This window comes from Ambystoma mexicanum, chromosome 4q, assembly GCF_040938575.1.
Source record: "Ambystoma mexicanum isolate Mex_15411 chromosome 4q, UKY_AmexF1_1, whole genome shotgun sequence".
Classification (NCBI taxonomy): Eukaryota; Metazoa; Chordata; class Amphibia; order Caudata; family Ambystomatidae; genus Ambystoma; species Ambystoma mexicanum.
The window spans coordinates 593,275,534-593,295,771 of NC_090928.1; the positions used below are offsets into that span (position 1 = coordinate 593,275,534).

The window sequence follows — 20,238 nt, forward strand, 5'->3', positions numbered from 1 at the left end:
GAGGTCATCCGGTCGGTCCAGCCGGATGAATTTCGGGCATCGCTGGATTTACAGGATGCATACTTTCACATTCCCATGCGTCGATGGCACCACAGGTTTCTGCGGTTTGTTGTAGGAGAGGAACATTACAGTTTCGGGTACTCTCGTTTGGTTTGAAGTCGTCCCCCAGGACGTTCACAAAGTGTTTGGCACCAGTGGCAGCGTTTCTCAGATGGGAGGGTCATCGCGTACAACCGTACCTGGACGACTGGCTGGTGAGAGGTTCGTAGCCAGGAGAGGCGCAGGAGGCTCTCGGAGCTACCATGCAGCTGTTGCAACGACTGGGATTCGTCATCAACTTCGAGAAATAATTTGAGGCCTTCCAAGGAACTGGTGTTTCTGGGGGCAGAGTTTCTGACTCAACAGGGACTGGTGAAGCCCTCTGGCGAACGGGTCCTGAAGCTTCTGCAAAGGGCAGCCGAGTGGAAGATGGGCACAAGGGTGTCGGTCCGGACCTACATGTAGCTGCTCTGGGCCATGGCGTCCTGTATCCCGTTGCTGCCAAACTGTCGTCTCTTCATGAGACCAGTGCAAGAGTTCCTCGCGGACCTGTGGGCGCAGTGTCACGGGTCTTGATCCGACAAGTTGGTGATCACCGGCACGCTGGTGGACTATCTTCGCTGGTGGACGTGCTCGGCCAATCTGGTACGGGGCATGCCGTTGCTGGAACCGGAGTTCCAATTTACGATTGTGGCAGATGCCTCTCAGTCGGGATGGGGGGTGCATCTCGGTGAGTCGCAGGTTCATGGCCTGTGGTCTCGGGAGGAATCTCGCTTCCACATCAATGTGCTAGAGTTGAGAGCAGTGCACTGGGCCCTCAAGTCGTTTCTGCCACGCATACGCGGTTTGGTGGTGAGGGTGTTGACAGACAATACCACCACAATGTTTTATCTCAGGAAACAAGGGGACACTCATTCCAGTGTCCTGTCGAAGGAGGCGCAGGACATTTGGCATTGGGCTCTGCTTCACGGAATCGGCATTGTGGTTTATCTGCTGGGAGAGTTGAATGTGCAGGCGGACAAGCTCAGCAGGGACGTCAGCCAACTGCACGAATGGCAGCTGAAGGAGCAGCAGGTTTCCATGATCTTCCAGAAGTGGGGCCATCCTCCGTTGGATCTTTTTGCGACTCTGGAAAACAAGCAGTGCCGGGAGTTCGCCAGCAAGTGGGCTCACCCAGAGTCTCTGGGGGATGCGTTCTCGTTCCCATGGATGGAGCAGTTTGTGTATGCATTTCCCCAGTTTCCGCTCATTCGGCGGACACTCCAATGGATTCGGAGATACCAATGCTGTGTGATTCTGCTGGCTCTGTTCTGCCCCAGGCAGCTGTGGTTCTCCGATCTCCTTCATTTGTCGATGGTGGAGCCGATTCGGTTGGGGGTGGTGCCGGATCTTCTGTCCCAGGACGGGGGCACTGTGTGGCACCACGATCCGGGGTCTCTTAGCCTGACGTCTTGGCTCCTGACTACTCCTGAGTTTCGACAGTTAGGGCTTTCCCGCGACTGTTGCTGAATTTTGTAGGCGGCAAGGGCACCGTCCATGAATGTCTCATATGCATGTAAATGGAAGCGGTTTTGTGTGTGGTGTAAGGGCCAACCGCATCATGTGGCTCCTCTGTTTAGTGATCGGCTAGTAAAGCATTTCTTGAAGGGGTTGTTTTGAACTTTAACTCCGGTGAAGAAGTTTGCGCCGGTATGGAGCCTTAATGTGGTACTTTAGGGTCTGATGAGACCGCCTTTTGAGCCGATGTCGACGACTCCTTTGAAGTTTCTGTCATGGAAGGTGTCTTTTCTGGTGGCAATTACTTCGGTCAAGCGCATATCAGAGTTGCAGGCATTGGTCGTCGACCCTCTTTACTTGAGATTCTTGAAGGACAAGGTTATTCTGGCCACTAACTTGCACTTGATCCCCAAAGTGTCAATGTCATTTCACAAACTCTTGTATTGTCTTACCCTCGTTTTTTGCTTCAGCATCCACGCCTGCAGAACGCGTTCTGCATTCTCTGGACATTAAGAGGGCATTAACATTTTATTTGAATCGAACTCATGACTGAAATCAAAGCGGCTGTTTGTGGCTTATGGGCCGTCCAACAAGGGACAGGCTATCTCCAAACGAGGACTTTCTTGTTCGGTTCCTCTACTATCTCGTTATGCCACGCTAAAGCTGGGAACTCTTTGGGAAGGACTCCTAAGGCGCACTCGCTGAGGTCCACGGCTTCGTCAGCGGGATTATGGTCGGAGATTCCACTGGTGGACATTTGCCAGACGGCCTCCTGGGCGGTGCCGCATACCTTTACCCGGCATTGGTGTCTGGGGCAGCAGCATGGTGATGTGCAGGTGGGACGTGCGGTCCAGCAATGCCTGTTCCAATAAGGTAAGCCTTGCAGCTTCGGGGTGTTTATTTTGACCTTTATTACTTGATGGATTTATTGTCTCATGTATGTGATTCTGTTTCTGTATTGGTTTGCCTTTACACTCCACCATGCATGTTGCTACTGCTATGTGATATATTCACACCATGTGAATCCATGAAAGATCCAATGCTGGAGAAGGGAGTAATTTCTTACCTGTAACTCCATTTGTACAGCATTGGTATCTTTCATGGATTCACATGCCCCCGCCGTCCTCCCCTTCAGGCAAACATTGGTTCGGGTTCTCCAGCATGGGGTCTGGCATGGATTCACATGCTCATGAATATTCCCCGTCGTCAGGCTGGGAATCCTCGGTAAAGAAAAAACCAGTATCAGTTTCGTTTCTGATCTGTCTTTCGTAGTAACAACCAATCACTGGTCTCTGCGTCATACTGACCACAGCCAATGACTGCCCTCTACCTAAGCACCGCCTCTGGCAGCCATCTTCAGATTTTTACCGCACGTTCATGTGTTGGGATCCTCGTGCTATTGCTCTCGAGCGTTAGTGCTATTTTTCGCGCTTTTTCACAAAAAACTTCGATTCTTTCGGTCAAAAGAGCCTCAAGCTCCACCGATCCTACATCCGATCAACGGGGACCCGTGTCGGATTCGTCTGTGCCCCTCAAGGGTGAAGATTTCGTCGAGCTACACTTCGGAGGACTCCAGAAGCTTCTCAGGCCCGGTCTCGGAGATGGCCCAGGAGAAGGGAAGCTCGACGCCCGGAAAGCTGTTCAGGGTCTGCCCTGGATGCCAGCTGCAGAACGTCTTTAAGGAGGACGAACACTCTTTCTGCCTTTACTGCCTTCATGAGGACAAGACGCACGTGGAGAAGGACTGTGCGTTTTGCGGCAACATGTCGGAACGGACCATGAAGGACCGCCATCAACGTCTCGCCAACTGGCTGGAGGGTAAGAGCCCGTCTGGCGAGAAGAAGAAGAAATCCGAGCGGTCTTCTAAGACCTTTGAGGGCGCCCCGGCGACGGGGGCCCAACATAAGGCTAAGCACCGCGAGTCCGCTGGCACCGGGAGCGCCGAACGGTCGGGCTCTACGGGCGCCAGGCAGGGCGCACCCTCCCCGGCACCATCAACCACGAGCCAACGCTCTGGGTCGGGTAAGAGGAAGGCCGAGCACCCGGCGAAGCTCCTGGAGAGGCCCCGGTCGAGCTCTAAGGCAGAGGAGGAGCGTGGCAGTGCCCCCTCCCTCAAGGATAAGGCGGTGAGCGCACCTAAGGTGGTGAAGGCCTTGATCCATCCGACCAAACCCTCTATCGAAACGGTCGCGGCGGCCTGGCTCAGCCTGTGGAGGCTGCACCAGTGGTGGCGACCTCGGGGCCCAGAATCTCCCTGCCTCCTCGGAGGGAGTCTTCTTTTGTGCCCATCGATAGGACCCCCGTGAAACCCTCCGTGGGGAAGAAGAAGGGGGGGCAGGGCGTCGTCGTAGATTCGGCCTCAACCTCAGAAGAGGAGCTGATCGAGGTCTTAAGCCACGGCCTAGGCGTGGAAGAAGGCCAGCCCGTCGGAATGGACCCCGACGCAGGTGACGACGACGACATCGTCGAGGATACCGACGGGGCCCCTGCTCGCCCGTCGGACTCCCCTCTGCCAGCGCCGCAAGACAACTCGGCGGCCATTTTGTTGGCCATACAGTCCTTATGCTCCGAGATAAGGACGAGGCTACCGTTATCGACGGAGGAACCTCTCCCGTCGGGGGATCCAGAACCGGGACCTTCTGGTGTTCCCCCTACCAAGAAAAGAAGGATCCATCCACCACCTCCTTTTCAACCGTCGCGCCCCGTCCAGCCCTCCTCCCCGTCCACCCGAGGGGATGATACGGGGACTGACACGGCACCGACGGGTACGGACGACGAGGCATACGACGAGGATTTTCCGTCGTCGCCTCCCGCCAGGGCTTCTCCACCCGACGAGATCGGATCTTTCCACTCCATGATCTCCAGGGCTTCCGAGCTTTTCCAACTCTGCCCTGAGGAGAAGAAAAAGGAAGGCTTCCTTTATCAGCGGCGCGAGGCCAAGAGGAAGACGGTCCTCGCAGTGCCTCTGTTGGACGACATTTGGGATGAGGGCCTTTCCCTCCTCAAGAACCCTTCCACGACGCCAGCTAGAAGAGACCGGTACGAGAAAAAGTACCGGGTCCCGGACACGGCCCCCCTGTGCCTCCGGGCGCAGCCTACCCCGGATTCCGTCGTCTCTGCGGCAGCCAGGAAGAAAGCGGGGGGGGGTGCGGCCTCCACATCGACTTCCCCGCCGGACGGCGAGGGAAGGAAATTGGATGCTATGGGACGTAGAGTCATCTCGTCGGCAGCGACGACGATTAAAGCGGCCAACGCCTTGGCTATCGTGGCTCGCTACGACAGGGAGCTCTGGTACAAGATAGCTCCCCTGCTGGATTTTCTGCCGGACGACAAGAGGGCGGAGGCCCTGGAGATCCTGCAGGAAGGTGAGGTGGCCTCGGACCACGCCATCACCGTGGCGACGGACATCGCCGACACTGGGTTCCGCCAGCTGGGCAACAGCGTTTGCCTTCGACGTCGTGGATGGCTCAAAGCTACGGACTTCCGGCAGGACGTCCAGACCAGAGTCCTGGACATGCCCTTCGACGGGAACAATCTGTTTGGGAAGACAGTGGACGATTCCCTTCAGGCCATCAAGGCGGATACTGAGACGGCCCGGGCCCTTGGAGTTCTGCAGCAACGACGGACGCCCTTTCGGAGCAGTGGAGGCAAGGGCGCCTCCAAAGGTTCCGGCGGCGGTTTCGCTTCCTACCGTCAAGCGGCCCGCTCGTCGTCGCAAGAGGCCTACAGAGGACGAGGCAAGTCTAGCGGACCCCGCCGTTGTCGCCAAGGAGGTCAAGGCGGCAAGGCCGCGTCCAAGCAGGATTGAACCGGCCGTGGGGTCGGGCCCCCACCGAAGCACCCCGGTGGGAGGCCGGCTGGCGGGCTTCGTCAGCGTGTGGGAGTCCATCTCCACCGACCGTTGGGTGCTGGACGCCCTGGCCCGGGGCCACGCGCTCGAGTTTCAAAGAAGGTGCCCGCGCGTCCCCCCCGTGGCCAGGAAAGAACTTCACGCCCCTCAACTTCTCCTGGAGGTAAAGGCGATGCTCAGGAAGGGCGCCATCGAACTCGTCCCAAAGGGGCTTCGGGGCTCCGGAGTCTACTCGAGATACTTCCTCGTGAAGAAGAAGACGGGAGGATGGCGCCCCATCCTAGACCTGTGACGTCTGAACAAGTTCATCAAGGCGCAGAAGTTCCGGATGGTCACCCTCCAGCACGTCCTGGGTCAGCTGGAGGAAGGAGACTTCCTATCGTCGTTGGATTTGGAGGATGCCTACTTCCACATTCCCATCCTAAAGGGGCACCGGAAATTCCTCAGGTTCGTGGTCCAAGGGCGTCATTACCAGTTCAAAGCCCTTCCCTTCGGACTACGGTCGGCACCCAGGGTATTCACCAAGTGCCTCGCACCGGTGGCGGCGCAGCTGCGCCGCGAGGGGATTCACGTCTACCCCTACCTGGACGACTGGCTCATCCGCGCCAAGACGAGGGAGCTCGCCGTGGTCCACACGGCAAGGACCGTCCAACTCCTCACGGACCTGGGATTCTCCGTGAACTACGCCAAATCCCACCTGGTGCCCGCGCAAGTCGCACTGTTTCTGGGAGCGAGGCTCGACACAGTGTCCCTTCTGGCCTCCCCGTCGGAGGAGAGGACCAGGACCATCTTGGGCAAGGTGCAACGGATGTTGGTGGCCGACGCGGCCAAAGTGAGGTCCATCAAGTCCCTCCTCGGGATGATGTCTTCCTGCATCTACCTCATTCCCATGTGCAGGCTCCGGATGCGCCCGTTGCAAGAATTCCTGGATGCGCGCTGGATCCAGACGACGGGCAGCTTCGAGGAAAGGATCAAGCTCGACGAGAGCTTCCGACGAGCGATACGGTGGTGGGGTACCCGCGCGCATCTGACGGCGGGCATGGACTTCCAGGCCCCAGCCCACCAGGAGACTGTGACCACGGATGCCTCCCTGGAAGGGTGGGGAGCGCACACCGAAAATCTGCACGCAAGGGGACTCTGGCTCCCGACGGAGAAGTCCCTGCATATCAACGTCCTGGAGCTCCGTGCAGTGTTTTGGGCCCTCAGGTCCTTCCTTCCGTCCCTCAAGGGCAAGGTGGTGAGGATCTTCACCGACAACACCACCACCATGTTTTACATCAGGAAACAGGGCGGAACCAGGTCCCCAGCGCTGTCCAAGGAGGCGCAGGACCTGTGGCATTGGGCCGTCGCCCAAGGGATTTTTCTGGTGCCGTTTCATCTGGCAGGGATAAAAAACACCATTGCCGACTCACTCAGCAGGGAGCTGCGCTCGTGCCACGAGTGGGAACTACGGCAGGATCTGGTGGATCGCCTCTTCCGACGGTGGGGCACACCCCAGATCGACCTGTTCGCGACGGCGACGAACACCAAGTGCCGGAGGTTCGCCAGCAGGTTTCCCCAGACGAGGAGCATGGGCGATGCTTTCTCGTTCCCCTGGGAGGGCCTGTTCCTCTACGCGTTCCCTCCTTTGCCTCTGCTAATCCGGCTCATCAACCAGCTCAAGAGGTCACGGTGCAGGATGATCCTCGTCGCACCTGCGTGGCCGAGGCAGATATGGTTCCCGGACTTGCTGGACTTGTCAGCGTCCCCGCCGATCAAGCTGCCGGCGGACGCGGATCTACTCTCCAGGGAAGGAGGCGCCATCCTCCACCACGACCCGAAGTCGCTGAACTTGCAGGCCTGGCTCCTGCAGCACTAGAGTTTGGAGGATACGACATACCGGCCGATTGCAGAGAGGTTCTTGCAAAGGCCAGGGCGTCCTCGACTCTTAAATGCTACGGACACAAATGGAAGAGGTTCTCTGTCTGGTGCCGCGCACAGAAGATTAACCCTCTACGGATTACGGCTCCCCAAGTACTGCCGTACCTGCTGACGCTGGCCAAAGCTGGTCTGGCACACGCGTCCATCAAGATTCATCTTGCTGCGATCTCCCGATACACCAGAACCACGGGGCGGACGTCCTTGTGGTCTCATCGTCTGGTGAAAGAGTTCATGAAGGGACTGTTCAGATCGTTCCCGCCGGTGAAGGCTCCGGCCCCGGCGTGGGAGCTCAACGTGGTGCTGACCAAGCTCATGGGACCTCCGTTCGAGCCTCTGCACTCGGCCCCGTTGAAGTTTCTATCGTGGAAAACAGCTTTTCTTGTGGCCATCACCTCCGCACGACGAGTGGGAGAGATCCAGGCCCTTTCCTGCAAGGCCCCGTACTTGACTTTCCACGACACGAGGGTAGTGCTCAGGACGCACCCCTCCTTCATGCCCAAGGTACCGTCGGACTTCCATCTCAACGAACCCTTGGTGTTACCTGTGTTCTTCCCGTCGCCTTCGTCGCCGGCTGAGAGGACTTTGCACTCGCTGGATGTAGCTAGAGCGCTGAAGTTCTACGTGGACCGCACGAAGGGTTTTCGGAAGACGTCACAACTTGTGAACTTTGGACCTGTCAATCAGGGGAAGGCTCTCTCGAAGGCTTCCATCTCCAGATGGCTCTCCGGCTGTATCATGTGCTGTCACCGGTTGGCAAACCGACCGCTGCCTGGCCGTCCGAGAGCCCATTCCACCAGAGCGATCGCAGCTACCACGGCGTTCCTATCTGGTGTGCCCCTGCTGGACATATGCAGGGCTGCTACGTGGAGGTCGACGCACACCTTCACGAAATTCTACTGCGTCGACCGGGATTCCAGGGAGGAGTCCAGGGTCGGCCAAGCAGTGCTGCGCAACCTGTTCGCCTGAGGTGAGCCTGGTGAGGAGGTAAGATGCTTAATGTTGAGTTGATGTGATGCTTGATGTTGAGCCTTTGCCACCTCCCGTGGTTGTGCATGTGTGTACTGCTATGTATTCTTTATTCATGAGCATGTGAATCCATGCCAGACCCCATGCTGGAGAAGGAACAAGTTACTTACCTGTAACTGTTGTTCTCCAGCATGGGTCTGGCATGGATTCACATGCGAACCCTCCCGCCTACCCCTCTGCGGCTCTTCACTTGGTCATACTGCCACTTCACGTGCTTCCAAATCTGAAGATGGCTGCCAGAGGCGGTGCTTGGGTAGAGGGCAGTCATTGGCTGTGGTCAGTATGACGCAGAGACCAGTGATTGGTTGTTACTACGAAAGACAGATCAGAAACGAAACTGATACTGTTTTTTTCTTTACCGAGGATTCCCAGCCTGACGACGGGGAATATTCATGAGCATGTGAATCCATGCCAGACCCATGCTGGAGAACAACAGTTACAGGTAAGTAACTTGTTCCTTCCCTCTACTTTGGAGGTTAAAATCTGAAGGGAAGTCGCAGAGCGGGGCTATTTATACCGTATGTCCTATTGGTGGGGACTAAAGCACCCAAAAAGGACGTTGATAGGATACTAAAGTGTCGATGTTTTCCATAGGAAAACGGTAGGTTAAAGTGACCGAGGGTTCCCAGCCGGATGGGGAATATTAACAGCATGTGAATCCATGCAAGATACCAACACTGGAGAAATGGAGTTACAGGTAAGAAACTACTCCCTTCTCTATTGCAACAGGTTTTGCATTTTCTCTATAGCTTGTTTTCACACTTTTCTCTTTCTCTAGCTTTGCATCTTTTTTTGTCTCTATTTCAGAATTGGCACATGAAAATACCTGTGTAAATAGCTTACTACCAATATATGGGAAAGCCGCTGCCAGTTCATCCATTATTTCAATGGCACGGAATCCACTCTCAAGGGGGATCAACTTTCGATCATATGTTGGTTCAACTTAAAAAAAAAAAAAAAAAATTGCCAATTTACATTCTGATAAGAAACCTGTGCTACTGATATTTTTCTGTTACACGCTCGATTTTTTCCTTAACGGGCAGGCATCCTCTACAACATTGAATGCCTGATTCCTAATCTCAATATTAGGCTTGGCCATTGCCAACTCGCTATTTGACTTACTCGAGCACAATTCCATTTGCACTCAGTAGATAGCGTTATCAACAACACACGTGGACAATAAAACACACTGGCCCTCATTAGGACCCTGGCGGAAAGGGGTTTACGCCAGCGTAAAGCATGGCGTACCTTTCTGCCTGACTACGAGTTCCCGTAGCGCCATGGTGATTTCTACGCCTGCTTTTTGCAGGCGGAAAAATCCATGGCGCTACGGGACTTGTTGTTAATTACGCCACCGTAATTTACGGTGGCGTAATTAACGCCTTCCCCACTCCCATTATACCCTATGGGGCAAAAATGGGAATGGGGAAGGGTAAATGGGGATTGGGGACTTACCGCCCCGCCAAGGTCGGAATGGGGCGGTAAGTCCGCCAACCCCCATGGCGGAGTTGGCAGCTCTGCGCCATGGACCATGGTGCAAATTGCACCATGGTCCTCCGCCAGGGTCGTAATGAGGGCCACTACCTTTTATTTTCTGAATAGGCACTCTTAGTAAAACACACCATTAACTAAAAAAATATAAATATAGATTGTAGGTGACAGATACTTATTTCTACTAAAACCCCTACACTGAAGTCAGGTTATAATCGCTCTGCATATATGGGTCTGTGGACATACCACAACTATCTCCATTACTATCTCGGGGCACAAAGTTGGGTGAAAAAAACCAGGTAAATCGAAATACTTCTCACATCATTTTCACAAACAGACAGACTTCCTCATCAAAACACAAACAGCGGACAGCTTCACTTGCTGTCAAATTACAGGTCTATGGGCCTTGGTGATAATTAATTCCCCGCTCCATACCTCTTAAGGAGACATATAAACTTGAACATTCCTGCAAGGACCGTTGCCTGCACACACTCGTCTTCATACACAGAATGTCCCTTCCTACCAAACATCTGCATGTTCTGTATATTCCTTTACAGGGGTGTGCTGTTAATGTTTTAATAGTTTGTATTTTTAGTTATTTTTTTAGAACTTTGATTGGGGATTTGTTTTATTTTGAAGCATGGCGTACCTTTCCGCCTGACTACGAGTTCCCGTAGCGCCATGGTGATTTCTACGCCTGCTTTTCGCAGGCGGAAAAATCCATGGCGCTACGGGACTTGTTGTTAATTACGCCACCGTAATTTACGGTGGCGTAATTAACGCCTTCCCCACTCCCATTATACCCTATGGGGCAAAAATGGGAATTGGGAAGGGTAAATGGGGATTGGGGACTTACCGCCCCGCCAAGGTCGGAATGGGGCGGTAAGTCCGCCAACCCCCATGGCGGAGTTGGCAGCTCTGCGCCATGGACCATGGTCCAAATTGCACCATGGTCCTCCGCCAGGGTCGTAATGAGGGCCACTACCTTTTATTTTCTGAATAGGCACTCTTAGTAAAACACACCATTAACTAAAAAAATATAAATATAGATTGTAGGTGACAGATACTTATTTCTACTAAAACCCCTTCACTGAAGTCAGGTTATAATCGCTCTGCATATATGGGTCTGTGGACATACCACAACTATCTCCGTTACTATCTCGGGGCACAAAGTTGGGTGAAAAAAACCAGGTAAATCGAAATACTTCTCACATCATTTTCACAAACAGACAGACTTCCTCATCAAAACACAAACAGCGGACAGCTTCACTTGCTGTCAAATTACAGGTCTATGGGCCTTAGTGATAATTAATTCCCCGCTCCATACCTCTTAAGGAGACATATAAACTTGAACATTCCTGCAAGGACCGTTGCCTGCATACACTCGTCTTCATACACAGAATGTCCCTTCCTACCAAACATCTGCATGTTCTGTATATTCCTTTACAGGGGTGTGCTGTTAATGTTTTAATAGTTTGTATTTTTAGTTATTTTTTTAGAACTTTGATTGGGGATTTGTTTTATTTTGATGCCAACTACTATTCTTGTTTCAATGCCTCATTCCTGGCTCGCACCCTTCTGGAATAGTATAGCCTGACCTTGGCCCATGCTACATTAAAGAGGCAAAGGACGGGTACCATCCATGTTGTGCCAGTTTCAACTTTGATATCGCAGCTGGTTAAGTAATAATTTGGGGGCAGAGTCAGAGTTTAAAATCCACTACCAGCCATCTTCTGGTTTCATGTTTCCGCAAATCTTGTGCGAGGTGGAGCTCTTTTTCTGTTGCCTCTGAATTATGATTTTCTTATTTGTTTTGTTTTAGTCTCTAATAATAATAATAATAATAATAATAATAATAATAATAAGTCTCTTAAGACTTGCATTTTTTTTCTCAAACCTTTCCTGTGACATCCTGATCTGACCATTTTTTTGGTCTTTTACGTTAATTTAGCCCCACTAAACTCGCTTCTGAGGGCGCTGTGCTCTACAAAATGAAATTACCATAGCACACTTATTTACACACAGCTTTCTCGTAGTTCCGTTATACCATGTTCATCAGTTCCCACCTACATTTTGCTTGCCCTCTGTTTAACTACCACTGTATTGATCGTATATATTGAACTCTGTGCGTACATACGTTGCATGTTTTTCTTGCTAAAGATAACAGGGGCCCAATGTGTCTCTTAAATGCCCACGCAATATTTATCCCCTAAATCTTAATCTGTATTCGGGAGGTATGGTCATACCAAGGTAATGCATTTCGTCCCTTGGGATGTGCATTTTGTAAACCTTCTCTATTTTGCCATTGCCTCGGTCCCTAGCTCGTTATCCCATCTTCCACGTTTGGAGTGCTCACTCATACACCAGGTTGCATTTTGCATACCTTTCCCCTACAGTTGCGACTAGTTTGGTAAAACATCTCAGAAGTACACAGATATTACTTGTCGCACCAGTTTACCCAGCAGGCCCTTCTTGTCTTTATGCACGCTTGGGGTATCGTTTATGATGCACACTGCACAGTTTTATAGGCAATTTAGTACATGTATGTCCTCTGTTATTGCCTCTTGAACAAACTTTTTATGCACATTTTCTTCAACCCTGAGTATATGTGCGATCAATCCTTCAAGCTCTTAGTCATGGGTTCCCTGCCTTGGAAGAACCTTTCCTAGTTTCTTCGGCTACCCCTCCTAATTTACCATGACCACCTACTCTGTTGGTATGTGGTCCTTGGCAGGACTGTTGCCTTCTCATGACACTTCGAGAGCCTTGTTCCTACTAGCTTTCCTCTTCAGATGTCATCAGTCTCTCCTATCGATCACCAACATTAACTTTCAGCGGTTTTTCCACACCTCTTCTGTAGCCGGGTTCCCACTTGCTACCTTTCTGCTTGTGTTAGTCTGTTGTGTTTTCCGACTGATGACTGCTTGGATTTGGCAAAAGCCACCACGTTGGCCCTCCTGTGCCACAGCTTCACCCCACTGCCACTTCGGCCATCCTACGCCACAAACGCAGCACTCGTATACCTGCCAGTTTGTGTTTTTTCACTCACCACTGCAGCATCCTAGTGCCTGCCAAATTGAGCCTGGCTCACACTTGCGTCTTCTACAAGCATAATTCACCTTTGCTTTCTTGATTGATCCTCACTGCACACAAGAGGTACCCTTGCCTACCTTTACTTTATTTTTGCTGATGCTTCCACCACTCCTGGTTTTTGGCAGCTTCCAATCTACAGGCATCTATTGTCATCATCTGACATTCGCTTTTTTCTCGACTGGGACCGTGGTGTTCACGTATCTGATTTATTTTCCTTTCAGCGATGGTGGAACCTTTCCAGATCTGTTGCACTTCATGGTCTGTTTTCAGTTTGCTTCCATGATTCCAGATAACCACAGGTGCCTCAATACCTGTCGTTTTTAATTATTGCAATTGGAACAGCCATTGAAGTCTTAAGTGCCTGTCGTATTGTATGTATTCCTTGTTTTATCATGCTATTTTGTATTTTTTACGGAAAGGTGTCTTGCTTGCCACTGTCATGTGGTTAAGTTCACTCCGTTCTCTACCACCCTGTGTCTTCCATTTCCTGCACCTAACATCCTATATGCCATGCAACCACGTCGTATTTGCTATTGTGTCTCTTTCCCGGATATTCCATGCCTTCTTACACATTTTCTTTCTCTTGGATATATTGCGTCCAGCTTGTCCAGGTTTTGTGTCCTCATAGTCATTGGATGAATGACATGTTGGGTATATGCCTGTGAATCATGCTGTGAAAGGTTGCGTCTGTGTTCAATGTCATGTTTCTAGGTTTCGCATTCATGCAGCAGTTTAGGCTGACATTCTAGGGCATTGGATGTCTGGTGCGCTGTGTTCCCAACACTGATCCAGTCCTACAGATAAGGGGTGTATCGGCCACTTTTACTCCCTAAAAATGGGCAAATAGTCCCAAAAAATAAAAATATGGAGTCAAAATACTCCCAACAAAAATAGGAAAAAGCCATGTAGTCTTGCACCCCTGCTTTCAACCTTATAGATCCATGGATATATTTGGACCAGTAGTGTACGTAGTACAACAGGAAGTAACTATTTTAACTGATTGGAAGAAGCAAACGTGTATCGTTTAATGTGCCTGAATAACTAGGTGCAAAGAAATTAATATTACAAAAACATTTTCGTTTTTCAGTAAAAACATTTTTAGTCGCTTATTAAATACTCTCATTGGGAATTGGACTTACATTTTTACTCCCAGAAAATAATTTTACTCTCAACTTTAACAAAATAGCGAGCAAAATACTCCCACTTCCAAATGCAGTTAGAAGTTTGTTTCACAATTCCTCCACCGGTTAGGTGGAAAGGCACTATCATGGTAAGTTATTTGCTCTAAAGGGACGGAGTAGAGAAATGGGGGCTAATATTAAGCAATGAACCCAGTTGCTGAGTCTGCACCACATTAATATTATTAAAACAATTTCAACGCAGACTGTTTTTGCTAACTACGTTTACTTTCGGGATCTAGGTCCACAATTCCATTCATTTCCCCACCTACCCTGAGATTGTGTGATTTGCCTTCCTGGTCCCCTGTTGCTAGCCCGCTGCATCCTTGTATTGATCCTTTGTGATCTTATTCCCTCGCCATAATCGCCCCTCCGCCTTGACTTGCGAAGTGCTTTGCTGCTTCCTGAAGCTAGGTCCGTGCTCAATAAATACCCTAAAAATAAAGAGGGAGGGTAGCTACATGATACGTTCTCACGTTGGCAGCAGGGCAATGGCATGTTGCATGCGTTTAATCCCAGGTCAAGTGCTTGGAAGCTGGCAGAGTGTGGCATGAAGCCACGTATGAATCGCCAACAATAAACATATGTGCACCATTTTCTAGTCTCTTCGGTTTTGTTTTCTATAACCCAGCTTTTCTTTGCCCATAGTGCCCCTCATGTCTGCAGTACACCCCTAAAGGTCTAATTGGCATGTCTCACCATATTTCTGAAAACAGTCCGAATAAATAGTCCTGCTGATTTGCTACTTTTTGGCAGGAACGCCAATCGCTAAACAGACACTTTATTTACCAGTTTACCATTCCAGTCAGACTGCTAAATTGACTGCATGGAAGTGAGAAGGGTGTCAGTTTTTTCCAATGCTACTTCATATAATATGCGGTTCATACAACTCTGACCCGAAACTACTTCTTCTTCTTCCTAATTATCGGAGGCGTGGGCGGACCCACGCAGGCGCAACCCGAAACTAGTAAGATATTTCTTTTTTGTTTGTTGTTTTAGGTCTGGCGTGAAAGAGCTTTAGCTCTCTGCCAGAGCTCTTGAAGAAACATATCAAAGGGCTCCAGGATGCAGAACGAGTGCATAATGGTGAAAGTGGCATCCATTTTGTAGACGCAAGTGAAACTTTTCAAGTTGGTGGACGAGTTGTTGAATGTTGCTTTTTATTTGTTTCCATTCTGCTTGGTATAGTGATGTTTTGTTCCACTTGTGTTGCATTACAGTAAGTTTATTTCTATTGTGGTTATTGTTATGATTACTAATATCCATTGCTGCCACTGTTCATGTGGTTAGAGTGTAGCCATGATGGGTTCAGAGCTTCTTATATACAACAATAATTTGATATGTTTATAGTGCTTTTTATTATATAAGTTAAGATGATAAACCTTTAACGTTGCTAATAATCCATCATGGCTGCCATTATAAACGATATTGGTAAAGCCAATTGGTCTTGCTTTGTAAATGGTACATTGCGTTTTATTTTATTTTTAATGTAAAGCCCCCTCCAACCCTCTCAGGACAAAAAAAACACTTTTTAGGTCTACATTTGAAAAGCTAGACCTACTGCCTGGCTTTCCTAATGCTTGTTATAGCAGGCAGATAGTGTTCAAAACATCACTTTGAGGGAATGATGGTAATTACTCCAACAGAGCAGTAATTGGACAATGTTAAGATGACTGCACGGTTGTACATTTAATTCTGAATTGTCCTCTATTTTTTGTTTTTAAATGTAAAGGTTATTTTAAAAATGGACAAGTTTGGAAATGGACTAGAGATTGACCAGGAAAGACTGGGTATGTGCAAACAACTGGGGGATGTGTTCACCGAAGAGAAATTCCGTTACATGTGTATTCTTTCTGGCTGTGACTACCTCGCTTCTCTCCATGGCATCGGGTTAGCCAAAGCCTGTAAGCTGCTCAGGATAGCCAACAATCCGGATATTATAAAGGTGAGTTCTAGTTGTGATCTTTTTTTAATCAAATAAAATGTTTATGGTAGTTCCACGAATGTCTATTGTTTATACCTGTCGGAAAGCAAGAGATCAACTATTTGTATTGACTTCACGTTAGGTTGTTCACTGTGTTTATTTTAGGTGTATTCTCATTCATCAACGGCATCGTCTTTTCTGAAGGAGTGTGGGCTATGCGTTTCAGGTCCAGCCTTAGAAGCCGCAGGGCCCCAGGCAGAAAAACAATTTAGCGCCCCTCCCCTTCATCCTAATCTTCAATAGGCACGGCAGGCGCCCTATTGTTATTAGATGCACTCTGCAGAGTGCATTTAAATTCAATAGGGCACCTGCCGTGCCTTCTCCCGCCACACCAGTTTGGGGAGACCTTGTCTGGGTCTGGGGTGGGCAGAAAGTGAGGGAGGTGCCCGAAAACTCCCAGTGCTTGGTCTCCTAGGAGACCCAAATGCACTCTGGTGTGATTAGCTGGCTGAATGTCCGGCAAGAACAGCCACCCTGCTGGGTGAGTGGCAGCTACGCTGGAATGAATGGGAGAAAACTGTTTAAAAGGCAAGTCTCTTGGACTGGAAAGCAGTCGACCACTTGAACGAAAGAACCGAAGACAAGCTGGAAGAGGACGACTGCTGCAACTCCTGGACAGTTGGTTTGCCCGGTGAAGCCCTGCTGCAGGTCTGAATTGCCAAGTTCATCTCGACAGAGAAGCTCCTTCAAAGACGACTTCTTCCTTTGTGTTGGTGGGACCAATCAACTCGTAAGCCATCTGGATACCATTCTCGGAGCTGGTTAGGACTAACCAGAGGGAAGGACACCAGCTTGTGTGCTTGACGACAGCTACTCGAACCGAAGTGACTCCATTTTGTTAGCGTTTTCCGACGATCCCGTGCAGTGCAGGAGTCCCCCGACGTCCTCCCTCTTGTCCCCATGACTAAGGCTCAGGAACAGTGAGAGCTGCAGGAACTGCCAGGAACCAACGTCTTCAGCTGCATCTTTTGCTTCATATTCAGGTATGGTGCCAACCCGATTGAGAGAACGCCTCTCTCGCGGTGAAAGTTTGCCAAACTTTCCCAACTTGCAGCCCTAATCAGCCTGCGACCCAACATATGATTCTTTTTCATACAAACTACTTCTGAGAACATTGGCAAAGACTTTACCGTTTACTATAAGAACTGCCCTTTCCTATCCAAGACACTTTTCAATTGAAATGGCCTAGGCCTATTGAACTGAATCGAGTCCTCTACTGAACTAAAACTATTTGTACTGCCTAGGAAAGTATTTGTGATCTATTCTATTAACTTGTGCCTTTTACTCCCATTGAAAGTAACTGAAATGCCATTTTGCTCCTATTTCAGGGGAGCCTAATTTCCTCAGAAACATATTGGTTTGGCATTGAAGTATATTTGTGTATAATATGTTGGCTCCTTCTAGTGAATGTTAAATGATTGTGTAATAAATTAATAAGTGTTTTACCAAGAAACCTTGAGTGCAAGTGTCTACTTGAACCACTGTGATTGTAAGACCTCTGTGTAACATCCTTGTACTGCTCACATTCCCTCTAGAGATAAGCCTGGCTGCTCAGCTCACTACACAAAACTGTGTAGTACAGACTTATACCAAAGGTTGGTTTTGCTTACACCTGTAGTCCTAATTGTATGTGGTGGTCCCAGAGGTACTGAATGCAATTCTGCCTAAGAAGGGGAAGCATGATGGACAAACAAACCAGGGTGGCATAGTGTGAAATTGTATAAATTAACTTGCCTTACTGAATATTGACCTTGATGAAAGAAGTGATTTAAAAATATTTAAATCTACGTTAAAAAGATTAAGCAAAGACAATTATGCAAATCCTTTTACCTGTTTAAAGATAAAAGTAAGTGCACTAGAGTTTTTTTTTTTTTAAAAAACCTCTCCATATATTTGTAGAAGTCCAAAGTTAATTCTGGAAGTTTCTCTGTGCTGGATGTCACAGGAAATATTAGTTTGTGGCATAATATATTACCTACATAGGATGTAGGAGCATGTATGGTGATCCCTCCAGAGAACCACCTTGTTACCTGAGCATATCTGTTGCTGGGCAGAGGTGGCTTTTAGGATTTCCATGATTGGACAGCCCTAACCTGTCTGAATGGTGCTGGTCCTTGCCATTGGTGGTCTGGGAAAACCCCCAGTAGAATTTGGGATAAGAGGAGCCCTGCAGCTGTTTCTGAGGCCATCCACTGGAACCACGACTCCGAAGAAGGGGAGCTTAAGCTGACAATATGCGAAACTACTTCTATGGACCACCAGCATTGCCAAAGCCATCTCCTGGTACAGCCCTGCTTCCCTTGCTGCAATCCTAGAAGACTCTTGCTGGTGCTTCAGCCCTTGGACTGGTGGGACAAACCAGTCCTGGCCTCCAGTAGAAGAAGCCTGCTGCAAGAAGTGTCCGAAGGTCCATCCTGTGGCATCTCTGTTGAACTGGTTGCCGTCCTGAACTGGAGGTCAAGAGACTGCAATCGATCGACTTATGCCCAGAGACAATTTCTCCTGCAGCAACTACTGCTACTGCATCAAGAGGGGCCTTATATATTTTATTTTAATTTATTTTAATGCGCAACACGCCCTCAGCCGTCTGTGCGCACGAATTACAAAACCAGACCGGAAAAAGAAGGAAAATTCAAGCTTCAGGTAGACCAGAAAGTTACAGCAATAAGCCGCTTAGTGATTCGATTTGAAGAAATTAATTTGTATTGCTTTCTTAAAGCTACCCAGATTCATAGCATCCTAGAAGAATGGAGGAGGTTTGTTCCAAAGCACATGTGGTGCAGTAATCAAAGCCCGCTGGAGTCTGTTTCTACCATTAGATCTGAGCACCCTGGAGGCAACAGCTTCCTGTATACGACTCACAAGGTAACCAGGGAGCAGCAAGAACGGCATTTGTGTCAGGGATTGACTTTTGTGTGCAATTTCGTGGCATACTGGAAGCCAATGTAGCTCGCTCCTGGCATCAGAGATGTGTGCCGTCCTTTTCAGACCTTTTACCGCTCTGACCACTCCATTCTGTATGTTCTGCAATTATTTTATATTGGTTTTAGAAGTACCAACCATCATGCCGTTACAATAGTCAATTTTGGTGTTCATCAATGCACCAGCAAGATGGGCCAGGCTGATGGAAGAAAGAGAAGGCCTGATCTGCTTAATTAACTTAGTTGTGTAAATACAGGTAGATCTTCCTTCAGCTGGTTCTTTTGCCTCACCATGAATCCTATCTGCCGCCCCCTGGGGTTTTCTTTGCTGCTGAACTGATTTGCCATGTCCTGGAGGTCTCTTCACATTGTGAGACTTGTGGTGGCTGCTGGTCTGAAGTCCCTGGGCTATCCAACTAGAAGCCTGTTTGAATCATCCTACTGCAACATGAATCCGCCACCTAGCCATACCAAAACCTCAAAGCCAACTTCTGCTGCTGAACCTCCATATACTGAATCAACGGCAGAAGTAAATGTCCTCCAGCGTTCGAGTAACCTACGTCTGATCACTGAGAAAATACAAGTAAAGTGTACTTACCTTTTCGTGCTCCCCTGCTGCCGTAGTGATTGTACGGGCACAACGTCCATTCCTCTACGCTCTCTTGCTTGGCTGTGATTGATGATCTTGCTAGGGATCCCCCTTGTGTTTCCCCTAGTGCGACTGGCCGTACTTTTCTAGCCTTTTGCTTTGCCACATCTTGTGCAGGGGAACTCGAGACGCCTTCCCCTTCTTGGGTAGCTGCCTGCAACTTTGACTAGGAAGCACTAGTTCTACTAACATGATAAGAAGGACTGCTGAAGTTAGGTGCCTGTGTTACAATGTATTAGGCAGGCTATGTAAGTGTTAATTTATTGCATGTGTCTTTTCACTTGCCACAGTTTTCATTGCTTATCTTCATTCTATTGCTTTGCTTTGTTACAGTAGGCAGTCTCACTACCAACTGTGTACATCGATCGGTTTTGGTGATAATTGCTTTTCTTGGATTTTACCAGCATAGTGTGTTAAAGGACTACTAAATAGGTATATTCTAATATTTGATTCCTTTATGTGTGGTTAACTGTACACTGTTCTTATATCCCCCCCAGCCCAATCTCATGCAGTCTATCTTACTGCGTTATCTCGATAGTTTGCCTAGATTAAGTGTCAAATACTATGTTCACTAACTAGATTGGCCTGTC

The 20,238-nt window shown here is 49.3% G+C and overlaps 1 protein-coding gene across 1 annotated transcript in view; it reads left to right on the forward strand.

Annotated features, from left to right (window-relative positions):
- The window catches only part of EXO1 (exonuclease 1), a 373,191-nt gene that overhangs the window by 142,215 nt on the left and 210,738 nt on the right, over nucleotides 1-20,238 (forward strand). Inside the window, exon 6 of the mRNA XM_069608142.1 lies at nucleotides 15,827-16,039. Coding sequence (XP_069464243.1) covers nucleotides 15,827-16,039 — 213 coding nt within the window. The remainder of the gene's footprint in view (nucleotides 1-15,826; nucleotides 16,040-20,238) is intronic.